At 44.4% G+C, this 14,953-nt stretch overlaps 1 protein-coding gene across 1 annotated transcript in view; it reads right to left on the bottom strand.

The window, feature by feature from the left end:
- Positions 1-14,953, bottom strand: part of SLC44A3 (solute carrier family 44 member 3) — a gene marked incomplete at both ends in the record, with an annotated part of 90,645 nt that overhangs the window by 19,950 nt on the left and 55,742 nt on the right. Inside the window, 2 exons of the mRNA XM_079727374.1 lie at positions 6,378-6,464; positions 8,911-9,067. Of these exons, the coding sequence (XP_079583500.1) occupies positions 6,378-6,464; positions 8,911-9,067 (244 nt within the window). The remainder of the gene's footprint in view (positions 1-6,377; positions 6,465-8,910; positions 9,068-14,953) is intronic.

The following is a 14,953-nucleotide window of genomic DNA, read 5'->3' as shown; positions in this document are numbered from 1 at the left end:
TCCACAGTCCCATGAGGGGACGTCTCAGTCGGGCTCCTGGAAAGTGCTGGGAGGGAGGGGGAGGCTGCAGGATCTCCTCGTCTGAAAATCTCTGAGAACACCCAGGCCAGTTGGCCTCCCAGAAGCTTTGACACTGACTTGCCTGAGGGGAGGAGGTGGGCTCAGACCACCCTGACTAGCCTTTTCTGCACCACCCAGGCTTCAACGCCTTCACTGTTCCCATACCTTTCCTGTCCTCCTGTACAAAAGTCTGTCTGAAGCCAGCCTTGCTCAACAGCCAGCAACTGACTTGTCTGGACTCTGGCTTGGGCAGGCGCTCAAGCGATCCACCCCAGACAGTGGTTGCGACTCCCTCTCTGACTGTTTCAAAATGCACAGTAAGTATGGGCTTGGGTCCCAGAGGTAAGACAGATATGGATTCAAACCCGAGTTATGCCACTAACTAACTATGCGCCCTCTCTAAGCCTCGGTTTCCTCATCTATAAATTGGAGATAACTATCTCAGGGGGCTGCAGTTAAAACTCAAAATTGATCCAATGCAGGGAAAGTGCTGAGCACACAACTAGCCATACAGTGAGTGCCAGGAGGCCATGGCTATTGTTGTCGCTATCAGCTGATGACCTCCGGTGGTGCTCTATGCTCACGCCTGACAAATCCAACCTCTTCTGTGCAAGCTCTCTTAATCATCAAGTCAAAGTACCTCCCCAGGGGGCTTCCCTGGTGGCACAGTGGTTGAGAATCTGCCTGCTAATGCAGGGGACACGGGTTCAAGCCCTGGTCTGGGAAGATCCCACATGCCGCGGAGCAACAAGGCCTGTGAGCCACAACTGCTGAGCCTGCGCGTCTGGACCCTGTGCTCCGCAGCAAGAGAGGCCGCGATAGTGAGAGGCCCGTGCACCGCGATGAAGAGTGGCCCCCGCTTGCCACAACTAGAGAAAGCCCTGGCACAGAAACGAAGACCCAACACAGCAAAGATAAATAAATTAATTAATAAACTCCCACCCCAACATCTTCTTTAAAAAAAAAAAAAAAGTACCTCCCCATACCAAGACTCCCCTTTTCTGAACTTCGCAGTCCTCATTCCAGCATATATTGTTCTTTAAACATCTCATGCAAGTGCCTCATGATCTTCCTCATTCCCCACACTAGCTTGTCAGCTCCTTGAAGGTCTGGCCTGCTTTATATTGACTCTGTTTCACCACAGTCTCCTCCCCCATTAACCTGGTTCAAATGGCTTGAATACAGCATAAACAAATAGATATTGGATAAATAAATGTGTGAGGTGTACACACATAATATTTTCAGCTATCTACACATTTGGTATTTATGATGTAGAGAGACAAATAACGAAAAATGATGAGATGTGGGATTTCATCCCCCACCCCGCAAGTGAATTACCATGTAGCCTTAGGCTGGGTGTTGACAAATGTGGCAACTGCCACCAGCCTCCCTCCCAGGACTGGTGAAGATGGATTAGGCTTTTAAGGAGCAATGCTGAAACACAGCCGGCTACTTGATCTTAAGTAAAGAAGAGCATCTGGGTTCTGTTGGTAACAAATGGATCTCATTCTCTTCTAGCATTTCCCATCTCCTTCTGCACAAAACTAGCAAAATAAAAAATAAGCCTCAACTCTTATAAATCTGATTTCCAGAGAAAATCTTTTCCTAGCAACTCATTCCCGTGCCAGGAAATTTTTCAAGAGGCTAATCTAAATTCCTTGTCTCACTTTGAGCTCACTTTCCTTTGTCTACTGCCAAATGAGATCAACAATAGCTTTGACTACCATTATACAACAATTATCTTTATTCTTACAAATCTTTATTTCACTCTGCTTTCCAGTAGTTGATTTAGACTAGAGGTGACCTTTCCCTCCCCACCAATATTCACGCCACTTCTTTCTTTCTTCTCCATTCTTCCTTCTCTTCTTTCTCAATCTCCTAACCCTTAGGCCTCCCAGTGGTCCCCACATCAGCTGGCAGTGCCTAGTCCTGTAGGAGTCACCCCACGTTAAAGCTGCTCCAACAGCTGGTTTAGGGCCAGGCCTAGTGCACGGGCACCATGAACAGAATCCAGAAGACCTATCCCTGTTTGCAACACTGATCCACTATGAGCTGGATCCTCGAGGCTAGCTGAGCCTTTCTGTGATTCAGGGACAATCATTCCAACTGTAAAACTGTTATAAGGATTCCTCCCCTTCATAATGGTAATTATAGTGTGATTAATACTAACACTACTTAGGATCTTGGAAATGTTTTTAACTCCCCAAAGAAAAGGTACTGGGCTAATATAAGGTGCTGAAACTTCAGAATGAAGCAAATACATCCCTTAGGATAATAGGGCAGAGAAAACAAACATGAACATGGTATGAGAAAGTGGCTTTCAAACATGTTCAAGCAGCAGAGCCTGTCTTCAAATGAAACCTTCAGTGGAATCCCACTCCTAAACCAGATAGAAGTGGAGCTGCTCTGGTTGCAAGGCAGGGGTGGGTGCTGGTGGTGGTGCTGGTGATGGTGTTGATGGTGGTATTGCTGGTGGTGATGGTGTTGCTAGTGGTGGTTCTGGTGATGGTGTTGCTGGTGGTGGTGGTGGTGGTGCTGGTGCTGGTGTTCCTGGTGGTGGTGCTGGTGCGGGTGGTGGTGCTGGTGGTAGTGGTGCTGGTGCTGGTGTTGCTGGTGGTGGTGCTTGTGGTGGTGGTGGTTGTGGTGGTGGTGGTGATGGTGCTGGTGCTGGCCGTGGTGCTGGTGCTGGTGCTAGGGGTGCTGGTGGTGGTGGTGGTGGTGTTGGTGCTGGTGGTGCTGGTGCTGCTGGTGGTGGTGCTGGTGGTGGTGGTGGTGCTGGTGATGGTGTGGCTGGTGGTGGTGCTGGTGTGGCTGGTGGTGGTGCTGCTGATGGTGCTGGTGCTGGTGTTGCTGGTGGTGGTGGTGGTGGTGGTGGTTCTGGTGGTGCTGGTGGTGCTGGTGGTGCTGGTGGTGGTGCTGATGCTGGTGGTGCTGGTGGTGGTGCTGGTTGATGGCGCTGGTGCTGGTGTTGCTGGTGGTGGTGGTGGTGGTGCTGGTGGTTGTGGTGCTGGTGGTGGTGGTGGTGTTGCTGGTGGTGGTGCTGGTGCTGGTGGTGGTAGTGGTGCTGGTGGTGCTGGTGATGGTGTGGCTGGTGGTGGTGCTGGTGGTGGTTCTGGTGCTGGTGGTGATTGTGGTGGTGGTGCTGGTGCTGGTGCTGGTGGTGATTGTGGTGGTGGTGGTGGTGGTGGTGCTGGTGGTGCTGGTGGTGGTGCTGGTGATGGCGCTGGTGCTGGTGTTGCTGGTGGTGGTGGTGGTGGTGCTGGTGGTTGTGGTGCTGGTGGTGGTTGTGGTGCTGGTGGTGTTGCTGGTGCTGCTGTTGCTGGTGGTGGTGCTGGTGCTGGTGGTGGTAGTGGTGCTGGTGGTGCTGGTGATGGTGTGGCTGGTGGTGGTGCTGGTGGTGGTTCTGGTGCTGGTGGTGGTTGTGGTGCTGGTGGTGTTGCTGGTGCTGCTGTTGCTGGTGGTGGTGCTGGTGCTGGTGGTGGTAGTGGTGCTGGTGGTGCTGGTGATGGTGTGGCTGGTGGTGGTGCTGGTGCTGGTGGTGATTGTGGTGGTGGTGGTGGTGCTGGTGCTGGTGGTTGTGGTGCTGGTGGTGGTGGTCGTGCTGGTGGTGGTGGTCGTGCTGGTGGTGGTGGTCGTGCTGGTGATGGTGCTGGTGTGGCTGGTGGTGGTGCTGGTGTTGTTGTTGGTGGTGCTGGTGGTGGTGTTGGTGCTGGTGGTGTTGGTGATGGTGCTGGTGCTAGTGGTGGTGCGGGTGATGGTGCTGGTGATGGTGTGGCTGGTGATGGTGTGGCTGGTGCTGGTGCTGGTGGTGATGGCAGTGCTGGTGGTGGTGGTGGTGTTGGTGGTGGTGGTGATGGTGCTGGTGCTGGTGGTGGTGGTGGTGCTGGTGGCGGTGGTGGTGCTGGTGGTGGTGGTGGTGGTGCTGGTGCTGGTGGTGGTGGTCATGCTGGTGATGGTGCTGGTGTGGCTGGTGGTGGTGTTGGTGCTGGTGGTGCTGGTGATGGTGTGGCTGGTGGTGGTGCTGGTGCTGGTGGTGATGGCGGTGCTGGTGGTGATGGTGCTCATGCTGGTGGTGGTGGTGGTGGTGGTGGTGCTGGTGCTGGTGTTGCTGGTGGTGGTGCTGCTGCTGGTGCTGCTGCTGGTGCTGGTGTTGCTGGTGGTGGTGGTGGTGCTGGTGGTGATGCTGGTGGTGGTGGTGGTGGTGCTGGTGCTGGTTTTGCTGGTGGTGGTGCTGGTGGTGATGGTGGTGCTGGTGGTGGTGGTGGTGGTCGTGCTGGTGGTGGTGCTGGTGTGGCTGGTGGTGGTGCTGGTGTTGTTGGTGGTGCTGGTGGTGGTGTTGGTGCTGGTGATGGTGCTGGTGCTAGTGCTGGTGCGGGTGATGGTGCTGGTGATGGTGGTGATGGCAGTGCTGGTGCTGGTGGTGATGGTGCTCGTGGTGGTGCTGGTGGTGGTGGTGGTGCTGGTGATGGTTTTGCTGGTGGTGGTGCTGGTGGTGGTGCTGGTGGTGATGGTAGTGCTGGTGGTGGTGGTGCTGCTGGCAGTGCTGGTGGTGGTGCTGGTGGTGATGGTAGTGTTGGTGTTGGTGGTGCTGGTGGTGATGGTGCTGGTGCTGGTGCTGGTGGTACTGGTGGTGGTGGTGGTGCTGGTGGTGGTGGTGGTACTGGTGGTGGTGCTGGTGGTGGTGGTGCTGGTGGAGGTGGTGCTGGTGGTGGTGGTGCTGGTGGTGGTGTTGCTGGTGGTGGTGATGGTGCTGGTGGTGTTGGTGGTGCTATGGGCCCAGAACCCACCTTTCCTCCTCCTCACTCATTTCTTTCCCCTCCTGAGTGGTGGTCCCTGCAGTACCCACAGGGAGCCCCTAGGCTTCCATGGGGCAGTGAACGAGGTACATGGAAAGTACCTGAATTTACATAATACAATGAGGGCACTGCAACTCAACCTTCAGTTCTTAAAGGGCCATGTGGCCAACATATTAGTATATCAATGGTCCCACTGCTTTTGTCTTTCTCGTCTGTCTATATGTTTCTTAGCTTGATTTTCATGTACATATATTTTATCACAGTACTTTTTTGTAATGCATCTCAAAATCTTTGTGGAATAAGTTGGTATCTGGATATGTGCACAGAGTTCTAGGAGAGAGAGGCTGGCGTATTACACTGTGACAAGACACTCATAGAGTTTGGCCTGACTTTGCTACAGGACCCACCATTCTGAAGGTGCTGTGGTATTTTACTGTGTTTTATACATGCTGGCTTGAAGTGATTCAAGTGAAAACTAAATACACTCTAAAATGTATTCCAAGATTCTTAAGAAGAGCCTTAAATATAGGGTTTTACTACAAGACGACTACAATCTCGCCAGGACAATGAAAGATATTCTTAATGCCACTTACAAGACATTAAACATAGATGGCCTAATTAGTCCCTTTACTTCTACTGGTATATTTATTAGGAAGAGGGGCAATAATAAGAAGTACTTTTCTAAGTGAGACAAAGTATAAAACAGCCTGCTGACTTATAAAAATAATGCTTTGTGTAAATTTTACTAAGGGTTATTAAAATTCCCTAAATTATCTACAGAAAAATAAAACACATATTTAAATTTCCATCAGTTTGGAAGACTCAGGAGAAAAAAAAATCTGAAATTCAAACAATCACAGTATGCAATTTTTCTGATTTTCAAAGGAGTATTTATAGCTTGAAAGGGAAAGGCTGGCAAAATATATAAAAATTAGGGAGGCAATTCTTTTCCTATTTCAGGAAAATTATAGTTCTTGGAGAAGACATTGAAAATTAGCTCTCAGTTGATACACATGCCTTGTGTTAGAGTTTCTAAAGCCCCTTCCTCTTTTTATTTCTGAAAAGAGAAATTTCTTTCAGAATTTGAAGAATGGCATTAATGACCTAAAGTTCTAAGGTAAAGGTCTGCAAACTACAGCTGAGAAACCAGATCCATCAGACACAGAGTGCTTCCCTCTGGCCAGAGCTAAGAATAATTTTCACATTTTAAAAATAGCTGGAAAACTTCAAAAGAAGAAGAATATTTCTTGACACATGAAAAATACAAAATTCAGATTTCAGTGCCCATAGGTAAAGCTTTACTGGAACACAGTCGGGCCCATCCAGTTACATCTTGCCTATGGCTGTCTCTTGTTGCCGTGGCAGAGCTGAGAAGTCATGACCCAAACTGAATGACCCAGAAGCTGAAAACTTTTACACAATCTGGCCTTTACAGAAAAATTGGCCAACCCCTGACCTAAGAGTTGATGCCCACTGGCAGGCCCCTCCGTGTGTCCCTGGGGCATGTGGCAGGAGACATACCTGGTTGAAATGGCACAGGCATTTGTCAAGACACCGCAAGCAGCAGTAGCAGCATCGGGACACACAACTCGACCAGGCACTGTGCTGCTGGGGTCAGGTTAAGAATGAAAGGATCAGTGTCAGAAACAACACAGGAAAGAGGTAAGCAGGCAGTTTCTGTGAACATACCGTGTTCCTACTTGGAGACCCACGTACCTGGGGAAGCACTGCAGCAGTTCTCACTCGGTAGAGAAGTTCTTCTATTCTGTATATGCTACTCCTACTACTAATTATTATCATTACTACTACAGATAAGCAAGATTTCTCTCCTGTGGGCTTACCTGTTAGGACTGCTGTTGACTTCAGCAGAAAGGGAAATGGGTTAGTCCATATTTACTAGTAAAGGTGAACTAGACCTCCTGGTTCTAGTAAAAAAAAAAAAAAAAAAAAAAAGAATCTCTCTTCCCTCTTCACCTTCCCCTAAGAGTCTTCAATTATAAACTCTGCTTTTTCAAACCAAAGTCTGTATTCATGAAAAATTCGTATCCCTGAGACAATAAAACTAATGAACTGGAGATACTAGTTACATGTCCGCATAAAAAAAGAGTCAGGTTTAATTTTTTTGGAAATACATCCTATAGTGAGACTTTCAGGGCTAAATTTTTAGGGATAAATTAGTCCTTCGAAATATAACTTGAACTTGTGTATAACTCAGGAATGAATAATTTAACGAAACTTGTTAGGGGAAGGGGTGATTGAATGTGCCCAGACCCAGGGTGGAGGATCCCTGAAAACAATCCTGAAATAGTTCTCTTTGAGGACCCCAGAAATAACTCAGCCTTACATGGACATTTTCTTGTCCCAATTTTAATTCAATTGGATGAAATTTGACCTGGATACTTTTCAGCCTGGCCATGGTTGTAAATAAGCCACTTAATGTAAGAAGGGTCTCACAGTGGCCATGTGAAATGTTTAACTTGTAGGTACAGTATGGGGCTGTAAGGCTGCTGAGGAAGACCATTTTTTTTTAACCTAAAAACACATTTCTCCAACAGTGACACCACTAAAAGGGAGTTTGGCCCCTTAGTCCTTATGGGATCTGGCGAGTGATAAATAACCTTTTAGATCTCTGCCAGAGAGGATGACCAGTAACTTCTCTTTCAGATTTATGGAGGCTGTTTCCCCAAAGAATTTAAGGTGTCTAGCTCTAGGGGAGATAGTTAGTCCCCTACTGCTCATTAATTTGTGAGTATCTATTACTAATGCATACATACACCTATAATACCTAAATATGAATATATTTAATATATATAAACTATATGAATATATTTAAAATAAAAAAGCTGCTCTGTTCTTCAAGAAATCCTTCTTCCAAGTTTCCTAAGATTGAAGGATCAATTTCAAAATGCAAGAGCCGGAGTAGCTTGATTTGTCCTGGATGTGCAAATGCTTCTTCAAGTCACAGACATGTAGCTAAGCAGTACTTCAGCAGAAATACAAGAAAATACTCTCTGATCAGGGGCAACGGCTTAGCATGCATTTCAAGATGAGGAAGCTAGATAATCAATTGTTCCTAATTAATATACTAATCTTAAATCTTGATTACAGACTTAAATATCAACAATTCAGATTTCTGCTTAAAAGAGCAAACAAAAACAATTCTAAAGTATAATTATGAACCCACATGTAAAACTTCCCCAATTAACTAAGAGCACATACATATACCCAAAAGGTTGGACTCATGTACATCTGAGAAACTCTGACCAAGTCACCAACGCTGAAGTGGGGATGGGGTCGAGATTAACATTGTGTGAGAACAGAAAAGTAGGGGAAAATCCAACCTTCCCTTGTTTGGCAGGCCAGAAATACCATGAGAACAGCTGTTTTCCTGGTGTTTTGGTTTCCACTGCCATTCATAACCAAATGTGCATGGAAATAAAAACCAGGGAGGAGAAAAAACCCCAGGCACAAAAGCCCCACAGTTTTCTGTCTTTTGAGCTGAGATTGAGGTCAGCTTGCCCATTTCTAACCATCAAGCACGTGCGTGCGTGCGCGCGCGCACACACACACACACACACATACACCAGCAACTTCCCAGGTCACCCTCCAGGAAACACAAAAGGTGGGGAATATTTTAGCTTTAAAACAGAAACAAACAAACATTATTCTTATCTTATAGTGTATTTTTCTTTCTTTAAAAAATAAAGCATGATAAATGTCCGTAAAAACTTGCTTAAATTGCATCTTAAGAATGCCTCCCATTTGTTCAGCATTTAAATAAGAAGGAAAACCAGCAAACTCAGAGCTATGCCCTCTCCACCCCACCTCTGCCACCACATTGGAGAAAATCCAACAAACAAAGCTATGAACAAAACAGGGACGGGAAAAAAAGATTGCTGGGGGTGGGGGGATGGGACCTGAAGAACACTGGAGCTTTCTGAACGGCCACTGGCACAGGTCACATTCCTGTCCCGGGACCCAGTGTAGTTTTCCAGCGATTAACTTTTCTGTAACCCAAACACGGAGCGCACCCTGTTTTAGGGTGCTGCCTTACCTTCTCTTTCAGAGTGTTATAGATGTACATGAGAACGGCTCTTGGAATCCTCACCACAGTGATTAAAAATGACCCTTTGACAACTGTTCCCTGATGGTAGCAGAAAAGAATGGACAGAGATGAAAGGATCGGGCGATCAGGAGGGTCATTTTTATTTCTGGGAACAGGAGAAAAAAAGACAGCATTTAAAAAACACTATTTAGAAAGAAACGAGAAACTTCTCTCTGGTTCAAATCATCTGCGGTACTAACAATTTAGAAAGCAGGGACGCCATCTACATTTGGCAAAATTTTTACACTCCTTGGTAGCTAAGGGTAAATGATTTCTTGGACGAAGTTAATTCCTTTTGGTGGCACTCAATGTTACAAACAAGGAACAGAAAATTAAAAAATAAATACTGATGAGTTAAACAAGTTTTCCTCTTTACCACGTCTACCACCTCCACCAATCCATTAAATTGCGTATTGATCCCATTTTCATTTTCAGAAGTTTAATTATATAATAATCCCCAAGGTTTAAATTACACACGTGCATCTGTAAATATTGCCAGTATTAGCTCGGTGATTAAAATCACCACCAAATCACATGACCAGGATTGGCAGCCAGAGAGGAACCAGCTTACAGCGAAGGGAGGAAACGTTCTGGCTTTCACACAGCTCCAAGCTCCTGAAATCCAGCTGATTTCTACTCTGCTCTGTAAAGGTCACTTCACTGTGAATCATTTACGGGACTTGTCATGACACAGCTCTCAAGAATGCAAAAGTCAGTTTCACAGGCAGGAAAAAGTGAAAAAGAACAGAATGGGCATATCCCCTACCCAAAGCTGAAAGATAAAACAAAGGCAGGAGGGCTGATGCAACTCCTCCCCCGACACTCTGATGCCAGTTCTAGAAAATGAGGCCCTTTCCGAAAAGCTACTTCACTGCTTCCAAGTGAAGCTTGCTTTCTTCATAATGGATCATTCTACAACTTGCTCTGGTTGCTAATAAGTCACTATGAATTAAGGTTTTGACAAGAATCTAGGTTTTGAGGGAAGAAAAGGAAATTGGCCAGAAATGTTTCAAGAGTTGGCAACAGCCGTATTTTGCTGTTACTTAAATCATCCAGGAAGGAATAGAGAATATGAAAGTAATATTGGGAGCAGAATAACTGCAATCCAGTTGTGCCACAAAAAGGGCGATGTGTGTTTCAACTCAATATTGTTGAAAATAGGAAATACCAGGGAAGCTATTGCTGATATGAATTCATTTAGATCTGATAAACTAGAAAAGTAGCACAGCCAGGAAAATCTGACACTTTTTTTTTCCTTTTCCTCATTCTTTTTTTTTAAAAGGAAGAATGTTTACTTTCCCATTTAGGAGATTTATGTGCCTTAGAACATATTATGGTGCTCAAGAGGGGATGCAGGGAGAAGAAGGCAGCACCTGCTTTCCATCTGGTAGGGAAACAAAGGATTCACAGGCCACTGTGAACAGGGCCTTGGGGGCTGGTCCTCCAGGTACTGAAGTTTGGGGTTAGGCATCCGCTTTCTGAGGCTTTGCTGGGATGGGATTAACCATTTCAGGCAGAGGAGTGTCTGCACTGTCTGGGCTGCCCTCATCCATGTTGCATCCCAGTGATGGCTCCAGCCACTCCAGGGCTTGGCTGGAAGAAGATGTAGACAATCCAGAAGCTGAGTTACCACGTGAGAGAGAAAACCTGAAAAGAAGGCCAGCTTGTGGAGCCAGGAGTCACTCAATACCTGCCCTGAGAACTACATGCCACCCAACAGGGAAAGGTCAATCAGTGGAGGGTCTTGAAGTCCCCACTTTCTCTCCCTAGACCTTTTTTCCATGTTCAAAGGTAACATCATCTTATCATCCCTCCTCCACTATGCATGTGGCTGGGGCCTTCATCTCTGTTACCTTCACAACCAGCAAAAACTGCCTTCAGGAAGAGGCTCTGATTACACCTGGTGAAGCTTAAACTGAGACTTCACCATATTTTGAGAATTGGCGTTCGGGACTGCAGAGCAGCGAGGGGTGTATTGGGCAGCTCAGTGATGGGCTTGTGAGGATGCTAGGGCCTCCCGTCAGGCCTATGCCTCTGTCTCTAGGGAGTACTGCATGCTGAGCATCTTCCACCGGGTTCTGTGGGTGGTGGCAGTAGGAAGACCCCGGGCAGTGTGAGAGAGCAGGAGACTCGAGGATGTGCCCCACACGCCTAGCTCCCCTACTTTTAAACTTGTGGCTGCTGAGTGCTAAAGGTGCCTGGCCCTGTGCAGTGGAGCCAGGGCCCCAGGACACTGCATCAGCTCAAGTCACTGGGCAAAGCATTTAATGGTTCCATTCATCCAAGTCTGTAGCACCTCTGGGTCATGGTACGTAAGTGCTGTTTTGCAACTACTATTTGCTCGGACAGTAGAGCGTAAGTCGAATCCAGCAACTTCAGGGTCCTAGAGGCACGTTTTAGCTCCGGTTAGATCCAGCCTAGAGCTCATTGAGAACTCTTCAACAGTATGGAAAATTCATTTTGTGCTACGGCTCCTGGACAAGGACTGGGCTGCACAGGATGGATGGATGGCCTCCAATGTCAATCTGGTCCTGAGCAAAGGAGCATGGTGTGTCCCTGCAGAGACCTTGTCCTTTCCTGATATTTCTTTCAGCAAAACTACTGCAAGATGGGATTTTTGTGATGACTGTGGGGAAGCTGTGAGATTCATCTTTCCAGTCTCAAAGAAAATGGAAGCTCTTCGCTATGAAGAACAGGTCCTTGGCAGCTCTTCTCAGGGTTAGGAAACTCATCTGTCTCCTACCTAAATTCCTTAGGCTCCTCTGTGATTCCACTTCCTCACTTCCTCCTCAGCAAATCCAAAGCAGCTGGAAACCATCTTTTGTATAGTTGCAAACGATGAAGTCATGCCTCATGCGTCCCTTCTCCAAACTGAGTGGAGCTGGTTCCTTCCTATCACATCTCAGCCACATCTTTATGGCTCTCAGTTGACCCCTCTTCAAGCAAATGGTTGTAAAAGGGAAATTACACAGGTTGCCCATGTCCTGGTACTTGATGGTCTTTGTATGAACTCTTCAGCCCTCTTACTGCTTAAATGAATGACAGAGATGAATGCACTCTGGCTATATTTAATTCTCACCCTGCGTGCAGGCTAGAACATGAGATTAAAGAATTGTGAGCCCTGAGATAAGGAAAAACCTTGAGGTTTCAAAATTAGCACACAGTCAAAAAGAATGCAGAACTCTTTAATAAATGAAATAGTAGTGCTAAAAATAAATCAGCATGCATTTTACTTTGAATTAGTTTGTTTATTTTTATCAAATATATGAAGTATCTTAAAAAGTCAAATAGTACTGCTAGGCATAACAGGAAAAACAACAGTTTTCTTTCCCCACCACTAATTTTCTCTCCCTGGAGGTAATATTTTAGCTGTTTCTTCTGGAGATCACCCTCACACTTCTAAATTACTTTACTTGTTCTTACTGCTATTTCTTGATTTTTTTTTCAGCCTCAGAGACTGTCAACCGACTTCCCACCATGGAAGATGCAGGTTTCTTTCTCCTACACAGCCTAAACTCCCCAACACATTCATTTTCCCACCCCTCTTCTTCTCAACATAATTACACTGAAGTTTCTAATGTTTTTTTCCCAGCTTTATTGAGATATAATTGACATATAACATTATGTAAGTCCAAGGTACACAATGTGTTGATTTGATCCACTTACATATTGAAAAATGATTACCACCATAGCGTTAGCTAACACCTCCCTCACCTCATATATTTAACCATTTCTTTTTTGTGGTGTGAACATTTAAGATCCACTCTTTTAGCAACTTTCAAGTATATAATACAGTCTTATTAAGCATAATCACCATGCTGTACATTAGATCTCCAGAACTTATTCATCTTCTATCTAGAAGTTTGTACCCTTTAACCAGTTATCTCCCCTTTCCCCTACCCCCAGCCCCTGGTAACCACCATTCTACTCTGTTTCTGTGAGTTCAGCTTTTTTAGATTCCACATATAAGTGATATCATCCAGTAACTGTTTTTCTGTGAATTATATCACTTAGCATAATGCCCTCAAGGTCCATCCATGTTGCTGCAAATGGCAGAATTTCCTTCTTTCTCATGGCTAAAGAATATTCCATTATATATATCACATCTTCTTTATCCATTCACCTTTTGATGGACACTTAGGTTGTTCCCATACCTTGGCTACTGTGAATAGTGCTGCAGTGAACATGGGAGTGAAGATATTTCTTCAAGATAATTTTTAAATTTCCTTTGGATATACACAAAAGAAGCGGGATTGCTGGATTGTATAGTAGTTCTGATTTTAATTTCTTGAGGAACCTCCATACTGTTATACTGTTTCCATAATTGCTGTACCAATTTACATGCCCACCAACAGTGCACAAGGGCTCCCTCTTTTCTACATCCTTGCCAGCAGTTATCTCTTGTCTTTTTGATGACAGACATTCTGACAGGTATAAGGTGATATCTCATTGTGGTGATTTGCATTCCCTGATGGTTAGTGATGTTGAGCACATTTTCATGTGCCTGTTGGTTATTTGTGTATCTTCTTTGGAAAAGAAGTTCAGTTCCTCTGCCCATTTTTTAACTGGATTTTTTTTTTTTTTTACTATTGAGTTGTGTGAGTTCTTTATATATTTTGGTTTTTAACAGCTTATCAGACATACAATTTACAAATATTTTCTCCCATTCCATAGGTTGCCCTTTCATTTTGTTGACTGGTTCTTTTACTGTGTAGAGATTTTTAGTTTGATGTAGTCTCACTAATTTTTGCTGTTGTCGCTTGTGCTTTTGGTGTCATATTCAAAAAAATCATTTCTAAGACTGATGTCAAGGAGCTTTTCCCTTATGTTTTCTTCTAGGAGTTTTATGGTTTTAGTTCTTACGTTTTAAGTCTTTAAACCATTTTGAATTAACTTCTGTGAACAGTGTAATACAGAGGTTTAATTTTATTCTTCTTCATGGGGTTATCCAGTTTTTCCAGAACGATTTATTGAAGATATTATCCTTTCCCCTTTCTGGGATCTCAGTTCTCTTCTTTTGATCTATGGGTCTATTTTTATGCCAGTACCATACTGTTCATATAGTACCATACAATACTATAGCTTTGTTGTATAGTTTGAAATCAGGAAGTATGATGCCTCCAGGTGTGTTCTTCTTTCTCAGGATGGTTTTGGCTATTTGGAATCTTTTGTGATTCCATACAAATTTTAGGATTCCTTTTCTATTTATATGGAAAATATAATTGAAATTTTGATAGGGAATGTATTAAATCTATAGATGGCTTTGGGTAATATGGATATTTTAACAATATTAATTCTTCTGATCCATGAACACAGGATATATTTCCATTTGTTTGTGTCTTTCATCAGAGTCTTGTACTTTTCAGTAAACAGATCTTTCACCTCCTTAGTTAAGTTTATTCCTAAATATTTTATTGTTTTTGATGCTATTGTGAATAGGATTGTTTTATTTCTTTTTCAGATATTTTGTTGTTAGAGTATAGAAATGCACCCATTTTCTGTATGCTGATTTTGTATCCTGAAACTTTACTGAATTCATTGATTTAGTCTAACAGTTTTCTGATGAAGTCTTTAGGATTTTCTATATATAAGATCATATCATCTGCAAACAAAGGCAATTTTACTTCTTTTCTGATTTAGATGCATTTTTCCCCCCTTTTTCTTGCCTGATTGCTCTGGCTAGGTCTTCCTGTACTATGTTGAATAGAAATGGTAAGAGTGGGCACTCTTGTCTTGTTTCTGATCTTAGAGAAAAAACTTTCAATCTTTCACCACTATGTTTTAGTTAATGTTTAGGGTTTACATTATCAGTACATAAATAAAATAAAATCAGTACATAAAAAAACCCAACTGATCCAAACAGTGTATTCTGATTATATTTCCTTTTCTGTACAACTTTTGGTTTTTCCTTAAGTTAATAATGTTTCACATTTTTTATTTGCTTGGTTTTCCATGGACTTCACCAAATGCTTCACCAAAGTATACATTTTTT

The sequence above is a fragment of the Hyperoodon ampullatus genome (assembly GCF_949752795.1).
Source record: "Hyperoodon ampullatus genome assembly, chromosome: 2".
NCBI classification, from domain to species: Eukaryota; Metazoa; Chordata; class Mammalia; order Artiodactyla; family Ziphiidae; genus Hyperoodon; species Hyperoodon ampullatus.
The sequence above is the reverse complement of the archived record's forward strand: the minus strand, read 5'-3'. Positions and strand labels throughout refer to the sequence as shown.